Source organism: Akebia trifoliata, chromosome 7 (genome assembly GCF_017979445.1).
Source record: "Akebia trifoliata isolate Shusen 1 chromosome 7, ASM1797944v1, whole genome shotgun sequence".
Taxonomy (NCBI): Eukaryota; Viridiplantae; Streptophyta; class Magnoliopsida; order Ranunculales; family Lardizabalaceae; genus Akebia; species Akebia trifoliata.
The window spans coordinates 860743-875422 of record NC_141381.1 but is presented as its reverse complement, the minus strand read 5'-3'; the positions used below and the strand labels follow the sequence as shown (position 1 = coordinate 875422).

The window sequence follows — 14680 nt, the reverse complement described above, 5'->3', positions numbered from 1 at the left end:
AGTTTGAGATGTTCAGTTGGTCATCGCTCCAATTCATCTTCTACAGAAGAACATTGATGAAGCAATGAAGATTTATCAAGATCTTGTCGATGAAGATCTTGAGGATTATCGGCCGTTTTTCTGCCAAGGTGTGATTTTTTGCTTGCTCGATCTGATCGATGAGGCGAATGAGCGATTCACACTGAATCCACTATGTAAACAATATTCTTTGAGACAAATGCAGACAATTGAATTTGGAACATTTTTCAGATCGAAATCAAGAAAATAATTGGAGATTAGAGGGTTACTTCATTTTGGTAGACTTTCTGCATTTTTTCCTCTTTAATTTTGAAGAGATGCTATTGAATCTGCATTGCACGACACACCCAATCAAGTTCCCATTCTTTTGAAGACTTCTGTCATCGATTTCTTTCTTCCAATAGGCATTATTCTTTAGCAACGTGTAGATGGTACTCTGATTAAACTTCATTTTCCATGCACCCAAGAAACCCAAACAGAACTCCCCATAAGTCATGTACTCTCTTTCATGCAGTGTTCCAAGAGATCGAAAGCATCTAAATATATTTATAATTTTCTCCCTCCATAAATTCTGAAAGTAAACGAGAGATTCAATAGAAACATCGTTACGTGAAATCACATAGTCTACGTGTGAAAATGGACAACAAGGATTTTCCAAGCCGAGATAATTTCAGCTTGGAGATGCTTTAGTCTCTGGGAAGAACTCAAACATTCTCCCAGGTGTAACATGCTAACATCATGGTTTGACAGTATGCTCGCCTCTGTACAAACTGACTCGTAGAAGACATCTGACATGTCTTTAGCAATCACCTTGGCTTTTGTAAGAAGTTCTTTCTTCGTTGTAAATTGCTTTGAAGGCCAACACTTGCTTTTGGTTGCCCAAAGAGAGTTCCCAAGAACATACAATAGAATCAGACTAGATGCATCTTCTCAACACCCACCCTTTCCTAGAAAATCAGCCTCAAGAAGAAGATCTCCTTTCAGCATTGCAATGCTGGTCGCTTCAAGAAAATTCCCCCATTCTTTCTCCAACAACATGAGGTCGTCAAGATAATTCCGAGTTCTTAAGAAAGTATGTACGGAATTCATAGAATGGAAGGCCATAACAAACTTCATCAAAGTTGAGGTATCTTTCAACTTATGACAGTGAAGTGCACCTCTCCACAAAAGCTTGCTCCATTTCTTTTAGTTCTTTACTTCTTCCAACCATATCAACGGTTGTATCTGCACTCCCTTTCATGAAGTGAGAAACGCGTTTGAGGACTCAAATTAGGAGACCCGTCTCAGAGATGTCATAGCCAAAAATACTGATGAGATGGTTGTAAAATCCTACAATTTTAGTTTTTTTTTAGTAATTTCTCAATTAGCAAATGGTGAGAGTTCTCCAAGATAATCAAATTCAAAACTGTCTGATTCGTGTGCAAGCTGTAGTGTTCTGTGTTCTCATTGTTTGTCTATGGTTTGCATTTTAATAATCTAAACGAAAACCTTGTATTGGTAAGATTTAATGGAAGGTAGTAACACATCAAAGACGGGTCCAATACATGATAGTATCTCACACACTCAAACACTAACTAGAAGACAGTCCCTCCAAAAGGTTGGTTCTCAATCAATAGTGACCCTTGTTTCTTAATAATGAAATGCAAACTTGGGCACTGAGTGAACTCTATCGTAAGACATGAAAAACAAGTGTAGCTACTAAAAGACTTCAAAAAAAAAAAACATAAATGATATTGCGAATCTGCAAGTTGACAAACCCAACTGAAGGTTTCCTACTTCAAAAAGATAACAGAAAATATTTCATAGAAAGATCGCATACATACGATCACAAAACCCACCCAAAATTTTCAGAGACAAGATATAATACAATGACAAATCTAAAATATATTCATTCCTCTAACTCAATAAAACATTGGGCAGCTATCTCAGCATTGCCAATAGTTTCAAAAATTGTGGCAGCCTCCATAAGGGCAATACGAGCCAATTCAAGATTTGAACTACGCATACGTTCGGCCGAAGCTCGAAGGCCAGCAGCCCGCGCCCATTTCTCCCTGTACAGGTCTCCAGCTCTTTCAAAGCACATTGTTGCCATCTCAAAGTTACCCTTGTTGAATATCTGCGAAGATGTTAAATACATAAGAGAATCCTAGGAATGACTCAGAACTTCTCTACCAAATATAAGAACAAGTGATGAAGTCAAACAATAAGGAAAAAAAAAAACAAATATGAAAAAAGAAAGAAGAGAAAACTCAAACATCCCAGTTCAAACCTTGATACCACATGAACTCCAATCCTCTTTGCCGCTAGCAACTTGCATCGCCTGTGCAAGTGAGTCATCAAGTAATCTAACTTGGACAAGGCACAACTTCTTCCAATAGTCAAACATAGGCTTCGAAAATCTTGTATATTCTCACAAATCCATAACCTTTGCCTTGTACGTTTTATAGCAACGTTCCAATTGCTTAAGTTCAGATCAAAGGAGGTTGTGTTTGGCCTTACCAAATTTTGTGAAACTTGGTGCAGCAGAGTCAAGCACGTTTTGCTCCTTCATATAAACATAGATTACTCTAATTGATTTTTCAGAGGAGATGTGCCAAAAAAATTGTACATCAATACATCCTGCAAAAGCAACAAAATGTAAGAAGACATATGATCTAAAAGGAAAAAAGTTACAAAAATTGATTAGACCAATATTTGAACTGAGCTAACATTTTATGCCACATTGCAAATGAAAAATCAATACATGTATGTCTTGGACATGAAAATGGGATTTATCCTAGAAATGAAATAATCAATCACCTGAAACTCTAGGCCCTTGCACTCAAGTATTGTCAAAACAAGGGTGAAACCCCAAAATTAGGCGTTGAATTCATAGACGGACCCTGAAATCCAATTAAGCAAATACCAAGTTCAAAAAACAATTGAAATGTAAAGTTTCTTACATTGTAAGCTATCTCCGGCCATGAGTTCTCCTTGCAACTATTGGTGACCTTTCAGAATCAAGTGAGCTTCTACCTATTGTTTCTGCATTAAGCTTGTCTTCCGTTGTATGAGATGCCAACTTTTTCTTTCGCTGCAGCTCCTCTGCATGTCGACACCATAGGGATTCTCTATCTTTTCTCGGCATCCTAGGATCAGACTTTAGAAGGCGTTTAGCAGTCAACCAAGAAGTAAGAACGGTCTTCCCATCTTCAGTCACTTTGGTAGCTGCTTCTGCAGTTATAACATCATCTAATAGAGTTTGGAAGTCACGTGCACATCGTTAAAGGGAAAATCATGCATTGAATTTATGTTCTTTGAATGTCTATTTAAGTTGGCCAAGAAATTGAAATATTTTGATCAGAGTGGCAATTATAGATTCTTGAAGGAATTGATGGAATAGGGGAAATGTGTGAAACTTTAGGACATCATGAAACAAATATAAAACCTATGTCATCAGATTAAAATTAAAATAAGAGTCATGATATCTGACATCCCCCTCTGATATACGCCCCCATCATAGAACCGTAGATTATTTGCCTCAAGATACGCAAGGAAAAGATTTATGGTTCTGCGTATCCCGAGGAAATGATCTATGGTTCTGTGATGGGGCATCAGAAAATCATTATTCTTAAAATAACCATATGGTATGTGAAAAATGACGATTGATTACATTTCGTTATATGTTGGTGTGAGTATCAAGGAGTAAAAAATTCCCTTCTAAAATGATCGTAACCATCAAATTGGAGTTCGACTTTGAAGCAGCCTGGCAACTTCAAAATTTTGGAGGAACCCTCCTAGCAGCACAACACGTAACCTCTTTTGTTTTAATTTCACCCCTATTTTTCGTTAATATTTGGGATACCTCCTTGAAGAAGCACATGTCATCTAAGTGAGAGGGTTCTACCGAAATTTTAAAGCGGGATGGGCACTTCAAAGTTTTTTCCAGCAAATTGTTCACACAAAAAAGCAAAATAGAGATCTTTGAAACCTTATTGCCTCCATCCTAGCTAGGACATTCAAAGAGCGTGTACCTTCAATAATTACAGGATCAACAACATGGTGTAATAGCAACAATTCTGATATGGAAATCCTAACAGGTGACATGAAATGGTTGTGGAATTACCTTGTGAAGTGCCTTAATGTGCTCCCGAAAGAACTTTTCTGTGTCAACTTGATCTAATTCAGAGTTAATAGTACACCTTTGGGGATCTTTCTCCAATTTAGGCTTTGATTCATTCCACGATGCCTAAAAAATGCATATGCAGGCACAAAAGTTATATTTAATTAACTCAAAGTAGGTACTAGCCAGGAAACTATAAACTTGGGATTCAATTAGATAGTCACAAAACTCTCCGAATTAGGGATTAACCGATTAAATTGGCAAATTGATGAATTACTTGAGTATTCCTCAATTAATCAGGGAACATTTTTATTCTTCACCTCCAAAATTTTAATTTTTTACAGGGCTTGTAGGGAGTTTGAAGATGTTGGGTTTTGGCAAGAAACTCAAAAACATATTTTGTATAATCTCTGAAATTTTGCCAATTTTTCACGAAACTTTCCCGAGACTATAGAAATACTCGCTCAAGAGATAGAAGATTTTTACAAGAAACAACAACATATAATATTAAATCAGTCAAAAGAATGAGTAGTGGCATGTTACGAATGTGGTAAGTTGGGACATAAAGGGGAACAATTTTCGGGTCGACGTCAATCGATTAAAGATGCGTGACTCAGAAAAATGTTAGTTGAGTCAATTTAAGGAATAAAAAGACCATCGGGTTTTAACAAAATTGATGACATACTTATACCAAGGCAAATAGACTGAACTAGTGGTCAAAAGCGGGAGGGAATGGAATTACAGATGTCCTGAGGACAAACCAGTCAACCTAAGACCTCTCTTCCTTCGAGATCAGACCCGGTCAAGAGACCAATGTATTCGAGGCGAATCTCCCCCAAATCAGTGAACCCACAGTATAAAACTCCTCCACTACCGAGTTGTAGAGTTCTCCCATCACTGAGTTATAGAACAATTGAGACTCCAATGATGCCAACAGGGCCAAAGGAACCAACTAAGCAGGTTCAGAGCATGCAGGCTCCAGTTTACCAACTGCCCACTTCATAGAAACCTACGAAGACAAGACCATTGACATGTTACGCGTGTGATCATATTGGTTCTTCTAGATCATATAATTCTACTTAGATTTTGCATACTTGCTAGAGTTAGAAATTACTAACACGAGTCGAGTAATGAAATTATCTACACCACAAGGAGAGTGTGATGGATAAAAAATTATTGAGTAGTATGGGACAAAGAATGTTAGTGAAATAGGTACGGTAAGGTAGAGTAGAAAATGGAATATTGCATTGAATATAAAGATAGTGGTGTATTGGGAATGAATATTTTAATGCAGTTTGCGAATTTAGTGTTAGTAGATATTTGTATTATAATAGGGATATACTAAGTGTGTATGTTGTGTATTATTTTATTAAGAAGTATTAAATGGTGTGCAAATAGTAGTGGTGTGTTTGTGATAATTCTATGCAGTGAGGAGTAATATTTATGGCAAGTATGAGTAAAAAATAATAGACAGTGAAATTAGTGAGACAAGTAAAGATAAAGAATAGAGAAGATGTGAAATGATTCTTATTGATAGATATTTGTGGGGAAGTGATATAATGTGAGTTAATTATTGTCTTAGGGTTATACAAATAATAGATTAGTTGGAATATGAAACTGATTTGGAGTGATTAATTGATGGATGTATTGGGTTGATGAAAAATAGGTGACATAAGGTTTATGAATTGAAAATGAGATTGGCGTAGAACCGAGAATAAATGATAATTGAGGGTAGGTATTGTTTATTATACATATGTCAAAAATATACAAGGTATGGAAGAGAATAAGTTATGAGCTGCATAAGGTGAGATCAGAGTGGCGCAAAATGGTAAAATATACAAAATTACAAAAACTTAACCTCACACTAACAGAAACCCAATCCCTTAATCCAAAAGTTATGTACACCTCCTGGACACGATGACTCCTAGTGGAAATAGTCCAAGTGCTCATTTGGGTTGTCCATTATACCATTAACTTGAAACCCTCATTTGACATGGTCAGAAGTTCCAGAAAGAGATTATCTTTCACCCAGATAATCTCAAGTGATCCAACATATAACATCTACACCAATATCTGTCATCATCCAAAAATGAATCCATCCATCAAATCATTGGAATCACTCTGAAGTGCGCAGATCAATGACCACATGATCATATTGATTGGTTTTGTGCAAACTTTGGAACCTAAGTTTCACATTTAGGTTACTTGGGTATAGTTTGGCATCACCTTGTATATAACCCATTCCAAACAGTTCAATAGCAAAACATGTGTGCTTACCGACTCGTCTCTTTTGGCTTTTGTTGCTTGTTCAGCTTCCTCTTCCACAACCCTCAATTCAGATATATACTTGTTAAATAAAATCCCTCTTTCTTCATGCTTGACAGATTTGTACCTAGGGTCATTCCTTAGCCTATCCTTTTTTTTTTTTATAAGTATAATATATTGAAGAAAAGAGGAAGAACAAAGTACAAGGAGGCCGAGGAAGCCTCACAAATAGCAGCAAACCAAAAGAAAACTACAACATCAGTGATTACATAAAGAGTTCCATCTAAAAACAAAGTCATCAAAAGTAATCCCCACAAAGTCTATGTAGTGTTTTGATGAAAGGTACAAAAAACCCAAGATCTCCAAGAAACCTGCATGAGAGCTTCTAATCTTATTATTGAACACCCTGTCATTTCTCTCGTTCCACACCCCCCAAGCAATAACCGAGGCCATCCTTCACCTATACCAATAACAATTAAACATATCCTTTATAAAGATGAATAAATACGCAATGAAAGGAACATCAAGAGAAAAATACCCCATGCATGTGTGTAGCAATGTTGTCAAAATCAAATCAGTGTGAGAAATTGTAAGATTTAGAATTCATACTGAATCAAAAGATTCATGCATATTTTTCTTTATGAGCTAAAACAAATGGGATGATACACTCCATGTAATGCAAAACAATCTATGTACTACAAATACGTAGGTCTAAGCTCATAGTCATTTGCACAACAAATCTTTCTTGAAAAGAAGTATCAAACCCATGTATCATTTATCATGCCATAACTTTTTGTAAACAATTAATGATATGCAAACCAATCAAAATTGTACAATTGATAAAACAACTCTTGAATGGACCATAACCAAAACTCGCCCCCATTGAGTATTGAGGATCCAATCAATCCATTTCTTTTGGAATCAATTAAGTAGGTGTAATCTTCTTCTAAAATTTCATCACTAAGTCCAGTTCTCTTGGAATCAATTATGAATAATATAGGTGCAATTTTTCAAAAATTAATGTGATTTTGATAATGTCAAGAACACAAAATCCTGTTTTGGTACCCATTTCTCTAAGACCCAAATGGATCAGGAAAAGAAAAATAACAAGTTTCCTGAGAACATATGATTTGAAATTTCAAATCTGAAGAAGTTCGTTTGGCTGATGCAACTCATCTTTCTGATGTGCAGAATGTTTTCACATGCAACTCATCCTTCAGTACCTTTTAATAGGTGTTTGTAAACAATATAAAGAAGATATGTTAAGCCAAACATGTGATTTCATACAAAATCACCTACCTGGGACCAACGGGTATTTGTATTTATATCCCATTTGTCGCAAAGCATGGACTTGAATATTAGAATACACCATTCAAACATTACAAAAGTTTGATTTAAGGTATTAGCTCAACATTACAAAGAAATATAACATATTCAACTTCAGCAAGTGTTTACAATTGGCACCTCAATTTTTACTATATCTAACAAATAGAAATCGAAACCAAACAAAACAAAAAAGAGAAGATAGAGAGTTTCTATTGGCACCTCAATTTTTACTATTTCTCAACCATGACTTATTTTTTTATTAGATATTTCTCAAAACGTGGGCAACTTATGTCAAAGTTCTCTTTCCGGTATAGTGTTCATTTTAATTCCTAAAACATGTTTTTCCAATAAAGACACTATTGGCAATGCACGACTTTTTCTCAACTATTAAAGAAAATATGGGAGTCAGAGATTCAGTCCATGTCTCACTATGTACCCTAGTGGTACTTATAGAAAAGAAAACAAAAACACGTATCTATATATATATATATATGGGATTTCTTCTCTGATTGGACCACTGTTATCATCAGATTTTTTTTATCTTCATTCTTCTTTTAATGATTTTCTCATTTTTCTTTTATATGATTTAACTTTAATTTTGAATTACAAACTAGTTTGTTTGTTAAATCAGATTTCTACTTAGAATTACTAGAGTGGTTGAATAATTGGGACAGTGCACGTTCCAAAATACTTATCAATCCCTGTTTTTTCATTGTGTAATATATATTTAAATTTTAAAATGGTAAGCTTTTACACTAAAATACCCTAAATACTCCCTACCCATTTGCATTAATTGTAGGGGCACAACAGATGCTCAAATTCGAACTGGAAGTTTATAGATGTATTAAAAGGTGGAAGTTTATAGATGTATATTTAAATGATTATTATCTATTAAAAGGTGGTTTAATTCAACAGATGCTCAAATGCTCAACCACAAAATCATATCTTATATAGATCACAACCATTTAAAGTATTAGAAAACAATATAAAATATGAAATTACGTTGGTTAATTAGGTTGACTTTTCAAAAGCTTCGCCAAGATTTCAAAATATTGGTTGAGTCATCCTAGATCACGAATGATTCAATTTGACTTTCTCGCATGATTGCCTCCAAGACCGAGATGACATTCTTAATTTATCTCGACCTCTTTAATGAATTTAAAATATAAAAAAGAAAAAAAAAATTTCATAATGCTTAGGCTTTCCACATTAATGGGTTTAAAAGTGTAGTCACATTTGAGAAATTTCTATAGACCTATCAAGACCATCCAACATTTCTATATATTTAACACAAAGAAAGCTCTTGTAACCACAATTCATAAGTTGATAAATGACAACCATTTTTTAACACCATCGATCAACATGTTGTCAAGAAATAAAATCTAAAAGTGAAGAATTTTACCAATAAAAGTCTATCCTTGGGATGTGTTTGATCTTATAATTCTCTGGGCCTCTGTCACGACTCAACTTCCGTGCAAGATCACCGTGACACCTGGGCATACTCAATTTGTGGAGTGTGGTGATTAATTGCAAACCTTCGGGCAGAGTTCTCAAACTCGGACAAGAAAAGCAGAGGAACTTCAAGCTTGGGAATGATCCTTGTTCAAGTTCCATCCATTCAATTAGAGATCTGGATATAATAATGAGAGTCTCTAGAGTAGGAAACCCACCAGACCTGCAGAACTCTCTACCAATATACCTTGCTGTGTAGGCATCATTTAATTCAAGAAATTTCAAGTTAGGAAGAGACTCAAGGACAGAAGTTGGGCTCTCCAATAGATTAGAATACCTTAAAACTAATTGAGTGAGATTTTTCATGGAGCTGAAGCAATCAGGCATTTCCTGTAAGCACCCTACTAGACAAAGCTTTTGAAGGAGAGGCGGAGGCGAGAATGGTTCCAAAGAAGGAAACAAGTCTTCTTTCTTGTAACAATTGTCGCCCTCTGATGCTGATAGAGATAAGGAGAGAAGTCCAGTCATCTTCATTATAGAAGCATATAATTCACTTGCATCTTCTTCCCCCAACAGAACAATTCCAAGCTCTCTGATTTGGGTTAAGTTACTTAACTCACTGGCAATGCCATCACCGACGTATAAACCACTCAAAGTCTGGAGGTTCGTCAATCGCCCTATCCCTATAAGGGCCAAAGTTCGTTTCTGCCCATTTCCGCGTATATTAAGGTGCCTTAATTTTAAGAGATTCAAAATTCCACTTGGTACTTCTTTTAAACAACAATTAATAGCCAAAGTTTGGAGGTTTCGAAGATTGCCTATACTCTCTGGAAGCTTCTCTAACTTAGGAAAACTCAATTCTAGATACCTTAGGTTTATCAGATTTCCCACTTCTTCTATTATGATGCTCTTACTTCCTTTAAAACAGAGACTTAACACCCGCAACAATTTCCAATTGTATAATTTCATTTCCAAGGGATTTGAAATAAATAGAGATCGAATTGATGAGATATGGATATTTTCCAAGTTGGATGCTATTTCTTTGTCGTTGATAAATAGGTAACGAATATCCTTAATGTACAAATATTCATCTCCTTGTGCAACACAGTGATGATATGGCTGGGGAACAGAGCAGTGAAGAGAGTCAGGCAGATATGGATATTCATGTTGAAGTTGAACCATTCCTAGTTCAATTAACTTGTTGATATTGCCTTCGACAATATCCTCCAATCTCTCTCCCGGAATTTCTTCAATTAGACCTTGCGCCATCAATAGTTGAACCAAATTGTGTTTATATGTAGGCCAAGTTCGAAAGAAATTGTGTTTATATGTACGCCAACTTCGAATGTAAAAGCAAGAGTACATGAAGCAGGATTTAAGGTCTATCGATAAAGTAATAAATTTATTTATAAAAGAATTTTCACCTTTCATAATAGTACTATGTTCGATCGACAATGACGCAATTGAAGTATCCAGCTGAGACTTGACATCCAGAATTTCAACGAGACATTCGTTGATAATTCTCAATTCACATCCGAGCAGAGCAATAGCCACTATTCGATTTGAGTCGTTCAACCCATCTTTGCTATTATTATTTATCTGGATGATGAATAGATTGATACAATCATCAACGTCATGGATGGTTTCTTTGAACCTAACCAACCAATTGTGAATCGATTCTTTCAATTCGATGCTTATTATGTTGGACCTGGCACTGAAATAACCGATTTGAATGAGTTCGCTATGGAAAGGTTGGATATGAGAATTTAGATGTGAAAGTTGGGACTTGAGAAGTAGGATTTCATCTTCTAGGCCACCAAATATTTCAGACTCCTCACGTAATAGTGAATTTAATCTCCGAAGGAAAATGGTTGCTATGACTTCTTCCATCAATTCTCTTGATTATGTGAAGAAATAGATAAAATCATAGCTTTTTTGAAGTTTAAGAGAACAAAGAGCTCTTGATTGTTTAAATAAATAAATAGCATATGAGATAAGAAAAATATGGAACATCATTATAAAGTCAAGGTCGTCTCCGTCGTCTCTCTTTCTCTCTGTTTTATTTTTATTTTTCTAAAGCAATTATTGCACCTTCTTTCTTAAAATAATATCACAACTAATCCCCACTTCTCTCTTTTTCTAATGCCATTATCTGTCTTCTTTCTCTATAGAATATCAAAACTAACCTCGTTGTCAAAGGAAGAGAAAGTAAAACATTAACTCACTTCTTTCAAAGAGAGATACCATTTAAAAAATATTCTTTTACCGAAATACCCTCACATCCTTATTCCAAGGTTTACGTATCGCATCCGTTAAGTTGTTAATAAAACCATTTTAATTATTACATCCCAATTTCTTAAATTATTTATCGAGTCGAGTCGTGCTAGAGTAACATTGAAATTGACATCCTTTCAAACATTGGTGTGCACATAATCCTAAATGCTTCTCCTTGTATCTCGATGAAAGATACAGAAAAAGATGTGCGTTTTGTGCCCTTGTCACGTCAGCTATGTCTATTCATCATTATTCAAACATTAACTCACCTTTATCAATTCGAAGAGAGATGTTATTGGCACCCTAAATTTTACTTAGGATTTTGTTAACATGTGCCTTAAACTAAAGTTCAATAAATACACTTTGAAAATGGATTTTGTATCAAAAATGCCCTTTTAAAAAATATTTTTTGTATCAAAGATGCCCTTTTAAAAAATATTTTTTTTGCCAAAATACCCTCACATGCTTATTTCGTAAATCCTTTTACCTAGAGTCGTGATGAGTGCATGCGGTTTTGGTACATGATTGGGTATGTAGCTGACTTGGCAAGTGCACAAAATCATTGATCGATCTTTTTCATTCGGATACATAAAAAAAAGATGTGTGGTTTCATACCCTTGCCACGTCAACAACATATCCAATTGTGTGCATTCATCATTATTCTTTTACTTATTACATCCCAATTGAATAAAGACTAGTGCTGGAATGACACAAACAGAGAGGTGACACAAAGGATGTGGTGGTGTGCGCAACCGTAAATGCTTTTTACTCATATCTCGCGGAAAAGCATCTATGGTTGTGTGCACACCACCAAGTCATTGTGTCACTCCAACAAGACTCTTTCATAAATTATTTATTAGTCTTGCTAAGGTAATATTGAAATTGACATCATTTCAAACATTGGTGTGCACATAACCATAGATGTTTCTCATTCGTCTCTTGATGAAAAAGTATCTATGGTTATGTACCCAAATCCACATCAATAATGTTCGAAATGATGTCAATTTCAATGTTACCTTAGTAAGACTGATAAATAAATAACATCAAAGTATCTATGATTTTTTAAACAAATAAATAACAAATGAGATAAGACATGGAATCATTATAGGAGTCAAGGTCTTCTCCATCTCTCTCAATCTCTTTTTCCAAAGCAATTAGTGCACGTTCTTTCTCTAGAGAATACCAAAACGAACCTCGATATCAATGCAAAGATTCTTTAGAGAATACTAAAACCAACCCCATTGTCCAAGCAGAAAATAGATTACGCAAAAGATTCTCTAGAAAATACCAAAACCAACCCCGTGTTGTCGATGCAAAAGATAAATCACCGCAAAAGATTCTCTAGAGAATACCAAAACCAACCCCGCGTTGTCGATGCAAAAAAATAAATCACCGCAAAAGATTCTCTAGAGAATACCAACACCAACCCCGCTATCAATGCAAAAGATTCTCTAGAGAATACCAAAACCAACCCCGTGTTGTCGATGCAAAAGATAAATCACCGCAAAAGATTCTCTAGAGAATACCAAAACCAACCCCGCGTTGTCGATGCAAAAGATAAATCACCGCAAAAGATTCTCTAGAGAATACCAACACCAACCCCGCTATCAATGCAAAAGATTCTCTAGAGAATACCAAAACCAACCCCGTGTTGTCGATGCAAAAGATAAATCACAGCAAAAGATTCTCTAGAGAATACCAACACCAACCCCGCTATCAATGCAAAAGATTCTCTAGAGAATACCAAACCAACCCCGTTGTCGATGCAAAAGAAAGATAAAGCAATGCACGCGGTTTGGATGGGCGATTGGGTACGTGCCTTACGTGGCAAGTGCACAAAATCATGAATCTTTTTCCATCGGAATACATTAGAAACTCGCCATGTCAGTCTGTGCATTCATCATTATTCAAACATTAACTCACTTCTTTCAATTCGAAGAGAGATGCTATTGGCACCAGAAATTTTACTTAAGGTTTTGTTAACATGTGCCTTAAACTAAAGTTCAATAAATACACTTTGAAAATGAATTTTGTACCAAAACTACCTTTTTAAAAATACATTTTTTTTTTTACCAAAATACCCTCACATGCTTATTTCGAAAACCCTTTTACTTAAAGAGTCGTGATGAATGCATGCAATTTTGGTACGGGGTTAGGTACGTGGCTGACTTGGCAAGGACACAAAATCATTGATCTTTTTCATTGGAATACATAGGAAAAAGATGTGTGGTTCCATTCCCTTGTCATGTCAACAACATATCCAACTGTGTGCATTCATCATTATTCGTTTAATTATTACATCCCAATTTTCATAGACTAATGCTGGAATGACACAAACAAAGATACAAGGGTGACACAAATGACGTGGTGGCGTGCACAAACGTAAATGCTTTTTACTCATATCTCGCGGAAAAGCATCTATGGTTGTGTGCACGCCACCAAATCATTGTGTCACCCCAACATGACTTTCATAAATTATTTATAAGAGTCTTGTTGAGGTAACATTGTAATTGACATCATTTCAAGCATTGGTGTGCACATACCATAGATGTTTCTCATTTGTATCTTGATAAAAAAGTATCTATGGTTCTGTACCCAAATCCACATCAATGATGTTTGAAATGATGTCAATTTCAATGTTACACAGTATTTTCCTTATTTATTACAACCTAATTCAAGATTAAAATTTAGAACACACCATTCAAAAATTAAGAAAGTTTGATTCAAGTTATTGCCTCAACATTACAAAGAATTATAACACATTCAACTTCAACAGTTGTTTACTATTAGAATCAGGCTCATATAAAATCCTAAATCTAACCAATAGAAATCTAAACTAAACAAAATAAAAAGGGAAAGAGAGAGAGCTTCTTTTTGCACCCGAATTTTTACTATTTCTCAACCATTACATATTTTTTTTATGAGATATTTTCCAAAACGTGCGCAACTTATGTCAAAATTTTGCTTCTAGCACACTGTTCATTTAATTCCCAAAATATATTTTTCCAATGAATTCATCACTTTTATATCAACAGATTCATTGATAAATTACCAATGAGATTGTTGATATGGAAAAATCATTGACGATTCACTGAAAAAAATGATTTGAGAATTAAAATGAACAGTGTACTAGACTTGAAATTTCGTCATATTCAACACACGAAATGGAGATTCACCCTTTTTTTTTTTTTTATTAGTGTAATAAGTCAAAAGTTGGGGTGCCAACAACTCTCTTTTCGAAAC

At 35.1% G+C, this 14680-nt stretch overlaps 1 protein-coding gene across 5 annotated transcripts in view; it reads right to left on the bottom strand.

Moving 5' to 3' along the window:
• The window catches only part of LOC147397857 (putative disease resistance RPP8-like protein 4), a 54987-nt gene that overhangs the window by 29750 nt on the left and 10557 nt on the right, over positions 1-14680 (bottom strand). Inside the window, exons 1-5 of one of the 5 annotated variants that reach the window (XR_015179655.1) lie at positions 6924-9107; positions 6398-6845; positions 2818-5129; positions 2288-2637; positions 1722-2134 (exon numbers count right to left, since the gene is read on the bottom strand). Coding sequence is in view for 1 of the 5 variants with exons in the window: in XM_086446908.1 (XP_086303034.1) it covers positions 6842-6845 (4 nt within the window). In the remaining 4 variants the exon portion in view is untranslated. The other 4 variants (XR_015179656.1, XR_015179635.1, XR_015179648.1 and 1 more) reach the window with 4 other exon arrangements.